Consider the following 16,479-nt stretch of genomic DNA (forward strand, 5'->3'; position numbering starts at 1 on the left):
GTATATACACACATGGACACTAGATAACATACACAGGTATATATATATATATATATATATATATATATATATATATACACACATACACTTACATGCACACTATAAAGTATATACACATGGACACTAGATAACATACACAGGTATATATATATATATATATATATATATATACACACCTACACATACACTTACATGCACACTATAAAGTATATACACATGGACACTAGATAACATACACAGGTATATATATATATATATATATATATATATACACACACACAACACTTACATGCACACTATAAAGTATATACACACATGGACACTAGATAACATACACAGGTATATATATATATATATATATACACACACATACACTTACATGCACACTATAAAGTATATACACACATGGACACTAGATAACATACACAGGTGTGTATATATATATATATATATATATACATACACAACACTTACATGCACACTGTAAAGTATATACACACATGGACACTAGATAACATACACAGGTATATATATATATATATATATATATATACACACACACATACACTTACATGCACACTATAAAGTATATACACACATGGACACTAGATAACATACACAGGTGTGTATATATATATATATATATATATATATATATACACACACATACACTTACATGCACACTATAAAGTATATACACATGGACACTAGATAACATACACAGGTATATATATATATATATATATATATATATATACACACACATACACTTACATGCACACTATAAAGTATATACACATGGACACTAGATAACATACACAGGTATATATATATATATATATATATATATATACATACACAACACTTACATGCACACTGTAAAGTATATACACATGGACACTAGATAACATACACAGGTATATATATATATATATATATATATATATATACACATACACAACACTTACATGCACACTATAAAGTATATACACACATGGACACTAGATAACATACACAGGTATATATATATATATATATATATATACATACATACACAACACTTACATGCACACTATAAAGTATATACACACATGGACACTAGATAACATACACAGGTATATATATATATATATATATATATACACACACATACACTTACATGCACACTATAAAGTATATACACACATAGACACTATATGGGTATGTGCACACGTTGCGGATTTCCTACGGATCCGCAGTGTTTTTTTCCGCACAGAAACGTTGCAGATCCGCAAGTGATTTACAGTACAAAGTAAATCAATTGCAAAAAAGAAAATGCTGTGCTAATGGTGCGGAAAATTCAGTGCGGAAAACGCAGCAGATTGAAAAAAGGACAATGTCAATTCTTTTTGTGGATCTACTGCGTTTCTGCACCCATTCCATAATAGAAATCCGCAGGGGTAAAAAAAAGGAAGAAATCTGTACAAAATCCGCAAAAAAAAAAAAACCCGCAGATTCTGACCTGCGTTTTCTGCCAATAAATGCAGACTCTGCGCATAAAATCCCGCAGTGTGATACGTGTGTGCACATAACCGTGCACGGGTCTATGCACCTACACGCTATATATAGTGGAGCCGTTATCTGGTCACGTGTCAGCTCTTCAGCTTATGAGAGCTACAGTGCAGCGACTAGCCCCGCCCACATAACCATATAAGGCTCTACAGCTCGTCCTTTCAAGCCCATCCCAGCGAAGGCCTGCGTTGTGCGTTCTGATTGGCTGACGGGATACTGCAGCAGGACCTGGAGTAATAATACCAGGAAGTAGCTCCTCAGTCCCCGTAGACATGGGGGACGTGGACCTGGTGAAGCTGGGGGCGCTCCCTGTGAGGCACGCTGTGACCGGGGAGGTGAGCGGGGGTCGGCAGTGGGTGGAGGACGCTTGTCTCCCTGTTCTCTGGGTCACACCCAGCGCGGTGCTGCGGACTCCCTCACACTGTGGGCCTTCTGTGCTGATCTGTTGTGTGTGTGTGGACTGAGTGTGCATGATGGAAAATAATAAGGGACAGGTTTTGTTTTCGTCCAAATCAATGAGCCTGTGAAGATAAGGCTATGTTCCCTACAATGAGCTTGTGTGCGCGTGTCTGTGTCTGCCTGTGTGTGTGTGCGCGCGCGCGTGTCTGTGTGTGTGTGCGTGCGTCTGTGCGTGCGTTTTCTGTAAGGTCTCTTTTTAGGCTACGTTCAGACTAGCGTTGTGCTAGTGTGCGTCGGGTTAGCGTCGGGCGACGCACGCGTCATGCGCCCCTATGTTTAACATGGGGGACGCATGCGTTTTTGTTTGTTGCGTTTTGCGAAACTTGCGTCTTTTTTGCCGCAAGCGTCGGACCAAGAAAACGCAACAAGTTGCATTTTTCTTGCGTCCGATTTTCGGCAAAAAACGACGCACGCGTCGCAAAACGCAGCGTTTTGCCGCGTTTTTGCGTGCGTTGTGCGTTGCGTCGCCGACGCAGCGGCGCACAACGCTAGTCTGAACGTAGCCTTACTTAATGGGTGCAGAAAATCTGCAACATCGAAAGCTCATTGTGGGACCCCGACATAACAGACCCCAAACTGGTGACGTCCATTCATCGATCGAGTGCACACGCTGCGGATTTAGTTTTCCATACATTTACATGGTGCTGTAAACTCATGGAAAACTGCTGCGAATCCACAGCGGCGGATCAGCAGCAAAATCTGCGACGTGTGCACATAGCCTTAGGGTATGTGCACACGATGCTGCGGATCCGCAGCAGTTTCCCATGAGTTTACAGTACAATGTAAACCTCTGGGAAACCAAAAAACGTGCGGAAACGCAGCATTTTATTTTCCGCAGCATGTCAATTCTTTTTTGCGGAATCCGCAGGGTTTTTACATCTGCTCCATAATAGAAAACTGCAGATGTAAATCTGCAGCGGAATCCACAATAGAACACGCGATAAATCCGCAGGAAAAAACGCAGCGGTTTTGCCCTGCGGATTTATCAGATCCGCTGTGGAAAAATCCGCAGTTGACCATTCTACGTGTCCACATACCCTAATTGTTTTAACCTGTAGGAGCAGCTTGAGGTGTTAGTTGTGGTGTGTGTGTGTGTGTCTTTTTTTTTTTTTAACCAGGAAAAATAATTCCCACACTGATGTTAAATAGTCACACTGCCCAAAAATGTATGAAAATGTAATTTCGCACACTGAGAATTTTCTTTTTCCTCTTATATAAAGGCGCACTCAGAATTTCTTAATGTCTCCCATTGGTAATCTACTCCGCGGCGCACTGATCCCATATAACCACGTTTGTTCTTCATTGTTTCTGCTCTGTGGATCAGAGGGGACTTCTCAATGTAAGGGCTCATACAGGTAACGGTATTATCTGTCCATGGGCGATCCGACATAACATCAGATCGAACCCAGACCAATGGTAGTCTATGGAGCTGTGCACATGTCCAATATTTTATTTTCCCTGTCCAAGTAAAAAAAAATATAATCACTGCTTGCTCTAGTTTTGATCTGATATTCAGATTGCACTCAATGAGTCATGGGAAACCTTGGACTGCGCTCGGATGACATGAGTGCAGTCTGAGTTCCACTCACTGACAGAATAAAGAAGATGTAAACATTTTTTTTTTTCTTTTCTCCATCTCCTCAGTGTGTCCGATTCTGTCATCCAGGAAAATCTGAGCATGCTGTGATCGGTCTAATCACTGACTAGAGTGTGATTTGCATAGTCGGCCAGATTCTCTCTGACCCCCGACTGAGTCTCATAGACTTGGCTGAAGAAAGTATCCACCAGTCCACCCAGAAAATGCAGTATGATCTGATGGGTTACATGTATAGTCACGTGGTGCCGGTATGGACCAGAACGTCTGTGAAAACAGCCGAAGATGGCGACCAGTGAATAAATAAAGGGGGGGGGGGGAGGGAGCTAATAATAAATTATCAAAACATGGACATCTGAATAAGGCCTTACCTGTAGATTTTTTTTATTTCTGAGAATGAAGTGCGGCTCTGTGGAGTCATTGACTGACAGGTAATCCAGTGTAAGCAGAATAGGGCGTCACCAAGCGCAAGTGTAGGAACTAGGCTTGAGCGAAACGGATCGGACAAATTCAAAAGTCGCCGACTTTTGGCAAAGTCGGGTTTCATGAAACCCGACCCGATCCTAGTGTGGGATCGGCGATCTTCGCGCCAAAGTTGCATTTCGTATGACGCATTTGGCGCCATTTTTTTCAGCCAATGAAGGAGCGTGGGCAGAGTGATGACATAGGTCCTATCGCCATCTTGTCGCTTGTGCGCTGTAGCGATTTGCAATGTGTAACACCAGATTTTCTGTAGAGAGAGAGAGACTCACTGATCATCCTTTTACAATCCGTTTTCTATATTTTTTTTTTTTTTTTTCTTTGCAGTAGCAGCTATTAATCATTTACAGGACCATTTAGGGTATGTGCACACAGTCAGTAAACGCTGCGGGTTTATCGTGGCGTCCAACCTGCAGTGTCCAGATGTTACAGCATAGTGGATGGGATTTCAAGAAATCTCATGTCTGCTATTCGTCCAGAGACACCCGCGGCTTCCCTCCGGACACGTACATGTGGCGCGTATTTCCAGACTGCAGAACGTCTACTTATCTTGCAGAGATGTGAGTCTCCTCAAGATAAATATCACCCGTACAATGTATTGGACGCGGTGATTCTGCACGGTTCAGTGGTCACACTGCGGATTCTCTGCGGATCTGCAGCGTTTTTTTTTGTTTGAGGTGCAGAAACGCTGCAGATCCGCAATTGATTTACAGTACAATGTAAGTCAATGAGAAAAAAAAAATGTTGTGCACACTTTGCGGAAAATCCGCTGCGGAAATGCTGCGGTTTAAAAGTAGCATGTCACTTTTTTTTTTTTTTTTGTGAATCTGCAGCATTTTTGCACCCATTCCATTATAGAAAACCGCAGCAAAAACGCACAAACGCTGCGGAACCGCATGTGCGTTTTCTGCCAGGAGAGACCGAATCCGCACCAGAAATTCCTAAGCCTAATCTGCAACGTGTGCACATAGCCTTAATAGCCGGCAGCACTTTGGACGGAGTGGACATGTGCTGCGTCCAAAGCATTGCCAATTCCTGAACTTGTGCACCTACTCTTACATTACAATTCTGCAACATAGGAAACTATCTGATCTGTATATTTGCTGTACTGTGACATACATACATACATACATACATACATACATACATACATCTATACATACAGCCGCTTCTCTAAGCCTGAGGCTGCCGAGAGGACTAAAGTTCATTTCCTTCTGAAAGCGGGGCTCCAAGAGTAGGGGCCGCACAACTTCACAACAATATTAGCCTGCCGATTAACCCCATATCTGCAGGTTAATAATGTTTATTTTCCTAGACTTTAAAGGGCTTGTCTGGTTTCCTGACATTAGTCTGCGGTTACTCCTATGTCACCGCCTGTGGGTCCCAATCTGGGCAAGAAAGGAAGTAGTCCAGCTTCACGGAAAAGCCAATCCTATGTTATTTGCTGTGCCTACCAACTAGTGACGGGTTAAAATGCGAACATTACCCGTTTCTGGTGCTGAGAGATGGGACGCCAGGTATGTCACATGCAGTGTGTACATGGCGGCATCTGACCATGGTGGATGTCCAGACGTCTGGACGCTGCTGATGATCTTACATTTGGCATCTTGTTCTTTCAGACAGTCGAGCTGCAGTCGCTGTGGAGAGACCACACCAGCGTCCTGTTCTTCCTCAGGAGGTTCGGCTGCCAGCTTTGCCGCTGGACGGCAAAAGAAGTTTCCAAGCTGCAAGATTCGTTCAGTGCCAACCAAGTCCGTCTGATAGGGATTGGACCGGAGAGTTTGGGGCTGAAAGAATTTGTAGATGGGAACTTTTTCACAGGGGGTAAGTGCACATATAGTCACGGTCAGCATTGACAAACATATTGCCTGTAAGGCTACTTTCACACTAGCGTCGGAATCTCCCCGTCGCAATGCGTCGGCCAGAGATTGCGACGCTAGCGTTTAACGCACTGCACAACGGAGGCAGCGGATGCATTTCTCCGGCGCATCCGCTGCCCCATTGGGAGGTGGGGGCGGAGTTCCGGCCGCGCATGCGCGGTCGGAAAAAGCGGTCCGTCAGGAGCAAAAAAAGTTACATGTAACGTTTTTTTGCTAACACTGCGCAACCGTCGCACGACGCAATGTTAATCTATGGGGCAAAAACGCATCCTGCAAACAACTTTGCAGGATGCGTTTTTTGCCAAAAACGACGCATTGCGACGTCTGGCAAAAAACGCCAGTGTGAAAGTAGCCTAAAAGACCACAAGATCTGGCAAGAAATTTGATGGGTTGATTTGCATCCACTGACATGGATTATGATTGGCCGCCTGCTGATAAAGTAAGACTCCTGTAAAAATGACTACAATAGGCCTGACTGGACAGAGTATGATCTGATGCCCTCCCTGTGCCATATTGCACCCCTCGGGGTATAGATTGTTTATTGCCTGGAGATTTCCTTTACTTTCTTCCATGATTAGTATCAATGGCATCGATCAAGTTTCTGCAATGATCTTTTCTTCTCAAACTTTGCATTAAAATATCTGCTCTTATCTAAGAATAGGTGCCGGATTATTAGACTTTCTGGATTATCAGATGCCAGAGTAAAGGAATTTTTACTACGGTATTTTCTGAAGCAAAACTCTTGTCTCCAGATCATTATCAGACTCTTCTCATTTAAAAATAAATCCAAAAAGAAAATAAGTATCCAGTAAGCAAAATAACAATATATAAACTTTATTGAGTAATGACCTTTACAAAACTTGATTGTACAACGTAACTAAAACGCATGTGTGACATGCTGAAACAAGACCTAAAATCAAATTATGGAAAAATACGTGAGGGATAGGTGTCAAAACGGCCAGCAAAAATAATTAATCAGAAAGTATAAATTTGATGATTAAAATAAGGAACCATTGATGGTAATAATAGTAAATATCAATTATACTGGGTAGGTATAAATTATATATGATGTATGGAAAAAAATTAATATATCTATATCTGATGGAAACAAGTTCATATGTATATATATCTCTCAATGCATTGCATAGGGTGTAATATATATATATATATATATATATATATATATATATATATATATATATATATATATATATATTTTTTTTTTTTTTTTTTTAGAGAGAATATTGATAACTGTACCAACAGATAATAAGATAATATCAAATATAATCATATTTCCCAGCGCATGATAAAAATAGAAAATGATTACAGAAAAGCATTGATGACTGACAACAGATCGCAATACATTAAATGGATATCAAATCCATATATACATAGTAATAAAAATGCATAATGCAAACCATGATGCCCATCGTATAGCAATAGGGTGGACAAATAAAGCAAACGGTATAAAAGTCCCAATGTTGTTCCATGTTCCAATACTGACCAGGATGCACAAACCGCCCCCTCGCTGCACTCCAACGTGCGTTTCGCTACCGCTTCGTCAGGGAGTGAGGAACAGAATGTGTGGGTAATATATAGCAAAGAGACAGTTGTGAGGACTATCAATCAAGGACGCCAGATTACATGGCGCCGCACTCACCCATGCAGCAGCCGCGCCCCAGGAACTGGAAGTGCATCACTGAGCGCGACGTGAGTCGCAGTCAGCGGCGCATCCACCAGCACCCGCGGACGAAGTGAGGCAGGCGCATGCGCAGAGCGGCGCACAACGTCCCTGCTGCCATGATGGTAAATGGAAATTGCCCAGGAATGAAGAAAACGCAGGAGCAGAACAGCGCACAAAATTAATGGGGCCATTATGGTAAATGAAAATAGACCTCCAAAATCGGGAAAATATATATTAAAAAAAGAGAACCAACACCAAAAAGAACAAAAGAAAATGAGAATATTAATAATAATGAATAATATATGAAAAAATATATACAAACAAAATGGATAAATGATATAAAACAAAAAATACAAGATTTAAAAGCCTGTATGAACTTTTTGGGTAGTTAACAGAATATAGTTTGCTGTTTATGGTGATCTTTATTCCCCTTAAAGGGATCGTCCAGGTCTCTTTTATTTCTTTTACTATGAGCCTAAAAAATAACAAGCAGGTAGTTTGCTAACAGTGGCAACTACCTGCCTATTTTACCTGATGCCGAGTAAGAGCGCGGTCACTGTCCGCTCCTGCTGGCGATTCAGCTTTTCTTCCAGGCTGCTTTATGGACGGATCGTGATGCCGAAGTCATCTGATTGACAGCCTGCAGTCAGGCCCCGTCAATGGAGCAGAGCGGAAAAGAAGCCGCTGCTCTGTGACAAGACGTCACCGTAAGCCACAGGATGGATGGCGGGCACGACAGGCAGGTAGATGGCAACCACCAGTCTGCTGTTTCATGGTTAAAAAAAATAATGAAATAGTCCTGGATAGCCCCTTAAGTGCTGTGAGAATACACACTGCAGTTTTGCTCAGTGTACTGTGTGATTACAGCATTGTTTTAAGGGGATGTAGCATAAACCGCACCTATGTCTTGTAGACTGTACCTGGAGGAAAATGGTCAGACCATACGATTTCCCACAGTCCACTTCCACCCATAGGCTGTGTGCACACATTGCGGATTTTTCTTTTTTTTTTTTTCGCTATAAAAAACGCATCCATTAAGCATCCCATCATTTAGAATGCATTCCGCAATTTTTGTGCACATGATGCGGTTTTTTTTTTTTTTTTTCCACGTAAAAAATGCAGCATGTTCATTAAAGCGCTGCGTAATATGTTAGCGCTATATAAAAATAAAGATTATTATTATTATTATTATTAATTTTGTGGATTTTTTGCACTTTTCCCGCTATTTAATGCATTGGGATGCTCCGGTCAAAAAAAAAAAAAAAAAAACGCATGCGGATTTCTTGCAGAAAATGTCCGGTTTTGCTCAGGAAATTTCTGCAAGAAATTCAGAACGTGTGCACATAGCCTAAATGTAGGAGAGAATGGTTATTAAAATCTTCTATTGAGAAGTAGCTAGTTATGCAATGGCGTGACATGACGCCTCCTAGGAGGAGCTTCCCTGTAGCCTGTGGTGGACGTCTGATAGAAGTCGTCCTTGTATTCCTGCAGGTTTTGTGGAATAGGTTTATGGCTTTTTGCACAGCTCTGATTGCCGTTCCCTTATCCTGTTAATGAACATCCCGCCTTATGAACTCCGCAGCACCCGGCTGCCTTTACTATCTTTTGAAGTTGTGTAACATTATGTCATTGGTTGTGTAACTGCGACTCTCTGCTTTATTACAGAATTATATCTGGATGAATCAAAGCAGAGCTACAAGGAGCTGGGATTCAAGAGGTCGGTGTCTGAAAAGTCCATACAGATGGGTGGCAACCAGTGGTTATATCCTACAACCTTATGTCCTAGCCCAAGTAATGGTGGGCTATTTCTTAGTTTTGGTTTAAAGGACACCTGCAACCAGGTTTTTCCCTATATAACGTACAGCCAGCATCTTTCAGCCCAGTGTTACAGTATTCTGATATGCTGTATGCCCCCAATTCCCTATGCAGGGCACAAAAAATACTCGCCTACAGTGTGGTCTGGTCTTGATCCGGTGCCTCCTCCCTTCTTATAATTGCCGTCCTCCTTCCCTGCTTTGTATGGATGACGCGTCCTATGTCATCCATTGTTCCTCATCACTTTTTCGCATAGGCGTTCTTCTCAGTTGAGGGCAAAGCACTGTATAGTGCACATGCTGCGAGTCTTCAGCGCTCCTTGGCCTTTTTCGCTTTTGCACATTAAATTTTTTTAAATCTACCCTCAGATGAAGTTGGAAGTGTCATCCACACAAAACATGGAAGGAGGACGATGATCGTAAGAGGAGACGACCATCAGACTCGACCTTGCCTTATAGAATTTTTTTTTTTTTTTTTTGCTCCTCTGTGCCTTGCAGAGCGGATTGGGGTGTACATATAGCATGCTTGAATGCTGTAATAGAGGGCTTAAAGATGCTGGCTGTACTCTATAGGGATAAATTGGGAGGAAATAACTGAATATAGGTCAAAACATATATGGCAAATAAATCATAATTTTATTGAGAAAAATGGTAAAAGTTAGCACTGAAGGCAAGAGTGCCTGCCCTCTTATAATAAGCTTTTTGGAGATGGAAATGTCATTCTCCAGCAGGACTTGTCACCTGTCCACACTGCCAAAAGTACCAATACCTGGTGTACAAACAACAGTATCACTGTGCTTGATTGGCAGCAAACTTGCCGGACCTTAACCCCATAGAGAATCCATGGGGTATTGTCAAGAGGAAGATGAGACACCAGACCCAACAATGCAGACGAGCTGAAGGCTGCTGTCAAAGCAACCTGGGCTTCCATAACCCCTCAGCAGTGCCACAGGCTGATCGCCTCCATGCCACGCTGCATTGATGCAGTAATTGATGCAAAAGGATCCCCGACCAAGTATTGAGTGATTTACTGAACATAATCTCAGTAGGCCAACATTTCAGACTTTAAAATAATTTTTCAAGCTGGTGTTATAAAGTATTCTAATTTACTGAGATAATGAATTTTGGGTTTTCATTGGCTGAAAGCCATAATCATCAACATTAACAGAAATCAACACTTGAAAGAGATCACTCTGTCATGATTTATCTAATATGAGTTTCACTTTTTGTATTGAAGAACTGAAATGAACTTTTTGATGATATTCTAACTTTGTGAGAATCACCTGTATATAAAGTGATTACAAGATAAGATTTCTCAGCAACAACACAGCTGATATGACGCACAGGGAGGACTGTTTTCAGTAGTCTATAGCCTGTAGGCCCATATTGGTTTATGTAGGTTAAATGTAGTGACCGATTCCTTCTGAATGTAAGTCCTCTGCAGCAATATATTATGTGTAGGGGGACAACAGTGACCCCTAGTGGCCATATCAAATAACTAACATTGCATATTGTGATAAGACAAAGGTTTTGACATGGCAAAAAAAATACCTGCAAGATGCCTATGAATAGGGACCAAAACAATAACGAATGTTTCATTCGCTTCTTCCTTCCCTTTAAGGTCACATGTATCTGTTTATGCTGCTGGCATGCTTTAAATGTGTGTTTTTTTTTTTTTTTTGGTTTTTTTTTCCCCCCCGATACCTGTGGCCACAACCTTCTATTAGGAGCACTTTATTAATGAATCATTTTTTTTTTTTTTTTTTTTTTTATGCAATATGTTGAGGGTTTCCAAATGTTTCTCATTGTAGGTATAACGCTCTTTCTATAGTCCCTGCAGCTCTTGGGAAAAAGGTTCGAGATGTTGTCACCAAGGTGAGAATATAGTTTTGCATAGTATTTATCTGTAATTAATCTATTCGGCTCTATTTTTGATCAATAATCACTATAAATCATCCTTATCAGGAAAAAAATTGACTTTTACAAAAATATTGCACATAATGTGTATAATGCTGTCAATGACGCGCACACACACACACACACACACACACCCTTCTATACAGTATGAGGGCCCCACGCAGTGCTCCATACAGTATAATGGCCCAATATATTGCTCCATACAGCATAATGGGCCCTGCATTGCCCTCCCTACAATATAATGGCCCCAAATGGTGCTTCATAGTGTGCCGGCCCCCACATAGTGCTCCATACAGTGTGCCGGCCCCCACATAGTGCTCCATATATAGAAATGGGCCCCACATTAAACAAAATCTACTCACCCTGAGTGCCAGATATGGCCAGAAGGCCAGAGTTCGACATATGTGCCCTACAGTATAAATGGTACTTATCCTAGCTTTTTACATAACAAAAATATACCAAACAACTTTCCTTTATTTGTTTTAGGAGTACTTTTTTTTTTTTTTTTTTTTTGTCGGATGATATCAAGTATTTATTTAACTTGGATTATATTTCAACTACCTATCTTTCAATTTACAGGCAAATGCAGATGGAGTGCAAGGAAATTTCAGTGGAGATCTCCTGCAGAGTGGGGGAATGTTAATTGTCACTAAAGGTAAAAGGATTTTCTATGAATTGTTCAGAAATTAGTTTTAAAACTTTATACATAACAACCACAAGATGGCAGGAGGGAGCTTATCAGACAGACAGGATGAAGGGGGGGAAAAAACCACTATAAACCTCTGGAGCATGGCTCCTCAACTTTTATTAACCCCTTAGTGACTGAGCCAATTTTTGACCTTAATGACCAAGCCAATTTTTACAATTCTGACCACTCGGGTTATAGCTCTGGAACACTTCAAAGGATCCCAGTGATTGTGAGATTTTTTTTTTTTTTTTTTCCGTGACTGTACTTCATTAGTAGCAAAATTTATTCAATATGAATTCCATTTATTTATGGAAAACGGAAATTTGGCAAAAATGTTGCTATTTTAAAACTGTGCCCTTAAATCAGAGGGTCATATAGGACAAAATGGTTAAAAACATCTCCCACATGTCTACATCAATTTTGTAAAACCTAATTTTTTATTTTTTTTTGTTAGGAAGTTATAAGGGTTAAAAGTTAACCAGTGATTTATTTTTCCAACAAAATTTACAAATCCATTTTTTTTTTTTTTTTTTTTAATTTGCGACCAAATTACATTTGAAGTGATTTTTAGGGGTGTATATGACAAAAAATACCCAAAAAGTGACACCAGTCTAAAAACTGCACCCCTCAAGGTGCTCAAAACCACATTCAAGAAGTTTATTAACTCTTCAGGTGCTTCATGAGAACTAAAGCAATGTGGATAGAATGTCGGACGATAGCCGAGACCCCGGAGATTTTCTGACGATGGGGGGCACTATACCCTTATTTCTCGGCGTTAAAAACCCGCTCTGTGGAATAAGTACCCTTAACTGCTGCCGTTAAAAGGCATATCGACAATCGTTAAGGGGTTAAAACACTCCGCTGTAGTTTCATAAGCAATTTCATCACTACTTTTTTTTTTTTTTTATGTAGCCGAACTTAAACTGTTTAATGTGCTTTATTCCGCCCCACTTTTTTTTGTCTTTGCAAGGAGGAGAAAAGGTTTTGCTTCATTTTGTACAAGATTCTCCTGGTGACCACATTTCCCTAGAAACTGTAGCGCAAACTCTAGGCATTTCCGCAAATGTGACTGAAGGACAGCGCCCTCAGGTAACTCCTATGTAGCAGGACCTGATGGTGGACTGCTCTATTCTACCTTTTTCTGCTTCCCTAACCCTAAAGTGAATTTCCACCTTATCTCCATAACATTTCTAGCGCTAAAATCAATTTAATATATGACTATCCCTAAAGCAGGGAGTGCCTTGGGTCTCTGCAATGGAGCCTTTAATCTTCTACATACACTTAGGAGTTGATTCATTAAGACATTGTGCATGCCGGTCTTAATGAAGTGCTCGCTGGAGTACAATGTGCCAATTCATTAAAGGGTTTATCCGCGACTAATTTTAATTGTTTATTACTACGGGCCTAAGAACTGACAGGCAGGTTGTTGCTCCCAGCACCGATCTCTGCTGACAATTCTACTGCCTTCACTAATGTCATGATGACAGAGCAGCGGCTTCTCTTCTGCTCTGTTGATGGGGTGTGACTGCCGACTTCATGCTGACTGACAGCCGGCTGTCCATCTGCAGGGAGCCGGCTGTCAGTCAGAATGACATTGGCAGTCAATCCTCGTTAACAGAGCAACCTGGAAGAAGAGCTGCTCTGAGGGTGTGTTTCCACGTTCAGGAAACGCTGTGTGTTTGACGCTGCATAGAGACGCAGCGTCCAGATGTTACAGCATAGTGGAGGGGATTTCATGAAATCCTGTCTCCACTATGCGTGGTAACACGCATCCGGCGGCCCTGCGATTCCAGACATGCGGCGCGTCTTTTTAGATCGCAGCATGTCTGTTTACCTTGCTGCGCCGCCGCAAGGTATAACACAAAACCTGTTATGAACAGGTAATTCACAACCACCATGGACCTTGAAGTTCAGAGCACACAAGGTGACCTGACATTTACCAAAAACATAGGACAAGCTCTGAGACGTGGAAACTCTGCTGACCGCAATCCCTAATCCTAACACACCACACTAGAGGTAGCCGTGGATTGCGCCTAACGCTCCCTATGCAACTCGGCACAGCCTGAGAAACTAACTAGCCCTGAAGATAGAAAAATAAGCCTACCTTGCCTCAGAGAAATTCCCCAAAGGAAAAGGCAGCCTCCCACATATAATGACTGTGAGTAAAGATGGAATACAAACACAGAGATTAAATAGATTTAGCAAAGTGAGGCCCGACTTGCTGAATAGACCGAGGATAGGAAAGATAGCTTTGCAGTCAACACAAAAACCTACAAACAACCACGCAGAGGGGCAAAAAGACCCTCCGCACCGACTAACGGTACGGAGGTGCTCCCTCTGCGTCTCAGAGCTTCCAGCAAGCAAGAAAAAAACAATGTAGCAAGCTGGACAGAAAATATAGTAAACAAAAATAACACAAGCAGAACTTAGCTTATGCAGGATAGAGAGGCCACAGGAACGATCCAGGAGGAAGCAAGACCAATACTAGAACATTGACTGGAGGCCAGGATCAAAGCGCCAGGTGGAGTTAAATAGAGCAGCACCTAACGACTTAACCTCATCACCTGAGGAAGGAAACTCAGAAGCTGCAGTACCACTCTCATCCACCAAAGGAAGCTTATAGACAGAACCAGCCGCAGTACCACTCTCGACCACAGGAGGGAGCTTGGCCACAGAATTCCCAACAAAAACCCTATGTGTGGGGTGCGATGATTCCGGATGTGTGAAATTAACATATCCGGCATCATCGCGTCTCCAGAAGGGGGCGGAGCGCGTTTGCCGCTCCGTGAAAACCACCGGCCATCCTGAACGCGGACACGTACCCTGACATGGAGCCGTTGGTGACTGCTCTGAGCCAGCGCCACATAGGAGTAGAAACCTCTGGTACCAACTACCTGCATGTTAGTTTTAAGGCTTATACTAAATTAAAAAAAAAAGGGGTTGTCCAGGACATTTTTTTTTTTTTTTTTAGATGCACTACACTTAATGAATTTGAAGCATCTCCTCGGTGGACTGCACCTCGCCAGGATAGCTACTCCAGACTGGGTCTCGAATAGCATTTCTGGCTCACAAATGTCATCACCTTTGGTGAATTTGATGGGTGGGCATATGTATGTCCAGTCCCAAACCAGCTTAACCCATTTTGGCAGAGCTGTTTTAATGCGACTTCTCCTGCGTGGACTTCAAATCATTGATCTCTCTTAGATTCTGTATAAGATAATCCTTTTGATACAGTCCCTATAGGAAGACACAAAAGAGAATAGTAAAACCAAAAACACTCAGTTTGAAAAAATGTTGCAGTAATCCGCAAGTGCTAGTAAAAGATGTAAAAAACAGGGTATTTGGTTGATACGTTTTTTGCAAAAAATGTATACTAAGCTGCTCTACCAATCTTCACGGTATACCCTTATCAGAGCAGTCCTAACTAATGTATGCAATCCCTATCTGATGTATTTAAAAACCTGATCATCTGTATATAACCTGTGTGGGCTATCTGCACAAAAGCTGTTCTACCCTGTATGCACACATGGATTTTTCCTCTCTGAACCCTGTTCACACAGGTTATATACAGATGATCAGGTTTTTAAATACATCAGATAGGGATTGCATACATTAGTTAGGACTGCTCTGATAAGGGTATACCGTGAAGATTGGTAGAGCAGCTTAGTATACATTTTTTGCAAAAAACGTATCAACCAAATACCCTGTTTTTTACATCTTTTACTAGCACTTGCGGATTACTGCAACATTTTTTCAAACTGAGTGTTTTTGGTTTTACTATTCTCTTTTGTGTCTTCAGGTTTCTTGGTGGTGTGTGAACATGATCATACAGACTTGTTCACTGTGCAAGTAGCCCATGTGTTCCTGTTTCCTAGTCCCTATAGGAAGTGCGCTGTACCACTCTGTAGTGAGGCTGTAGCCATATTGTCTGGCGCTTGCCGACATCACCTTGTTTTTTTTTTTTTTTTCCCACAGTGTAATGAAGATGCGTGCACACGCTAAATGAAGAATCCTGTCCCATTTCTTATGGGACTTGCATGGTTAAGCTCCTTGGAAACCAGTTGAACACTATGGAAGATAAAAGCCTTCATGGCAGCAGAATGACAACAGATAGTAAAAATCAATTAAAAACTTGCCAATTTTCATGCCGTCTTAAATAAAGCAATTAAATAACATGAAACTACCCATTTAATGAGTTTACAACCTTTGGATAGTAGAGATATTGAAAAATGATAGTAATCATTTTAAGCCTTTGAACTGAAAAACCCCACGAACGGCTGCTGATCTTTTAGTTGTAGTATAGATTCTGAAATACATCCATTTACTGTCTGTGTCAAGTTGGCCTTTAAAGGGGTTGGTTGTTCATCAAGCGAATCTTTCCTCAATGTAAGTGTATAGGCTAGATGCGGCTA

The 16,479-nt window shown here is 41.5% G+C and overlaps 1 protein-coding gene across 1 annotated transcript; it reads left to right on the forward strand.

The window, feature by feature from the left end:
• The first annotated feature begins 1,745 nt into the window (after nucleotides 1-1,745).
• On the forward strand, nucleotides 1,746-16,247 carry PRXL2B (peroxiredoxin like 2B). The gene is made up of 7 exons (XM_069742680.1): nucleotides 1,746-1,886; nucleotides 5,704-5,908; nucleotides 9,314-9,365; nucleotides 11,274-11,337; nucleotides 11,959-12,034; nucleotides 13,038-13,156; nucleotides 16,043-16,247. The coding sequence occupies exons 1-7, from the start codon at nucleotides 1,824-1,826 to the stop codon at nucleotides 16,067-16,069; spliced, it is 606 nt and encodes a 201-aa protein (XP_069598781.1). The 5' UTR covers nucleotides 1,746-1,823; the 3' UTR covers nucleotides 16,070-16,247.
• The last annotated feature ends 232 nt before the right edge of the window (nucleotides 16,248-16,479 follow it).

This window comes from Ranitomeya imitator, chromosome 10 (assembly GCF_032444005.1).
Source record: "Ranitomeya imitator isolate aRanImi1 chromosome 10, aRanImi1.pri, whole genome shotgun sequence".
Lineage (NCBI taxonomy): Eukaryota > Metazoa > Chordata > Amphibia > Anura > Dendrobatidae > Ranitomeya > Ranitomeya imitator.

Excerpts from the sequence above, each read along its gene's own strand:
- PRXL2B (XM_069742680.1), top strand. The coding sequence starts at position 1,824 with ATGGGGGACGTGGACCTGGTGAAGCTGGGGGCGCTCCCTGTGAGGCAC. Across the intron at positions 12,035-13,037 it reads AATGTTAATTGTCACTAAAG|GAGGAGAAAAGGTTTTGCTT; the intron begins GTAAAAGGATTT and ends TGTCTTTGCAAG. Across the intron at positions 13,157-16,042 it reads CTGAAGGACAGCGCCCTCAG|TGTAATGAAGATGCGTGCAC; the intron begins GTAACTCCTATG and ends TTTTTCCCACAG.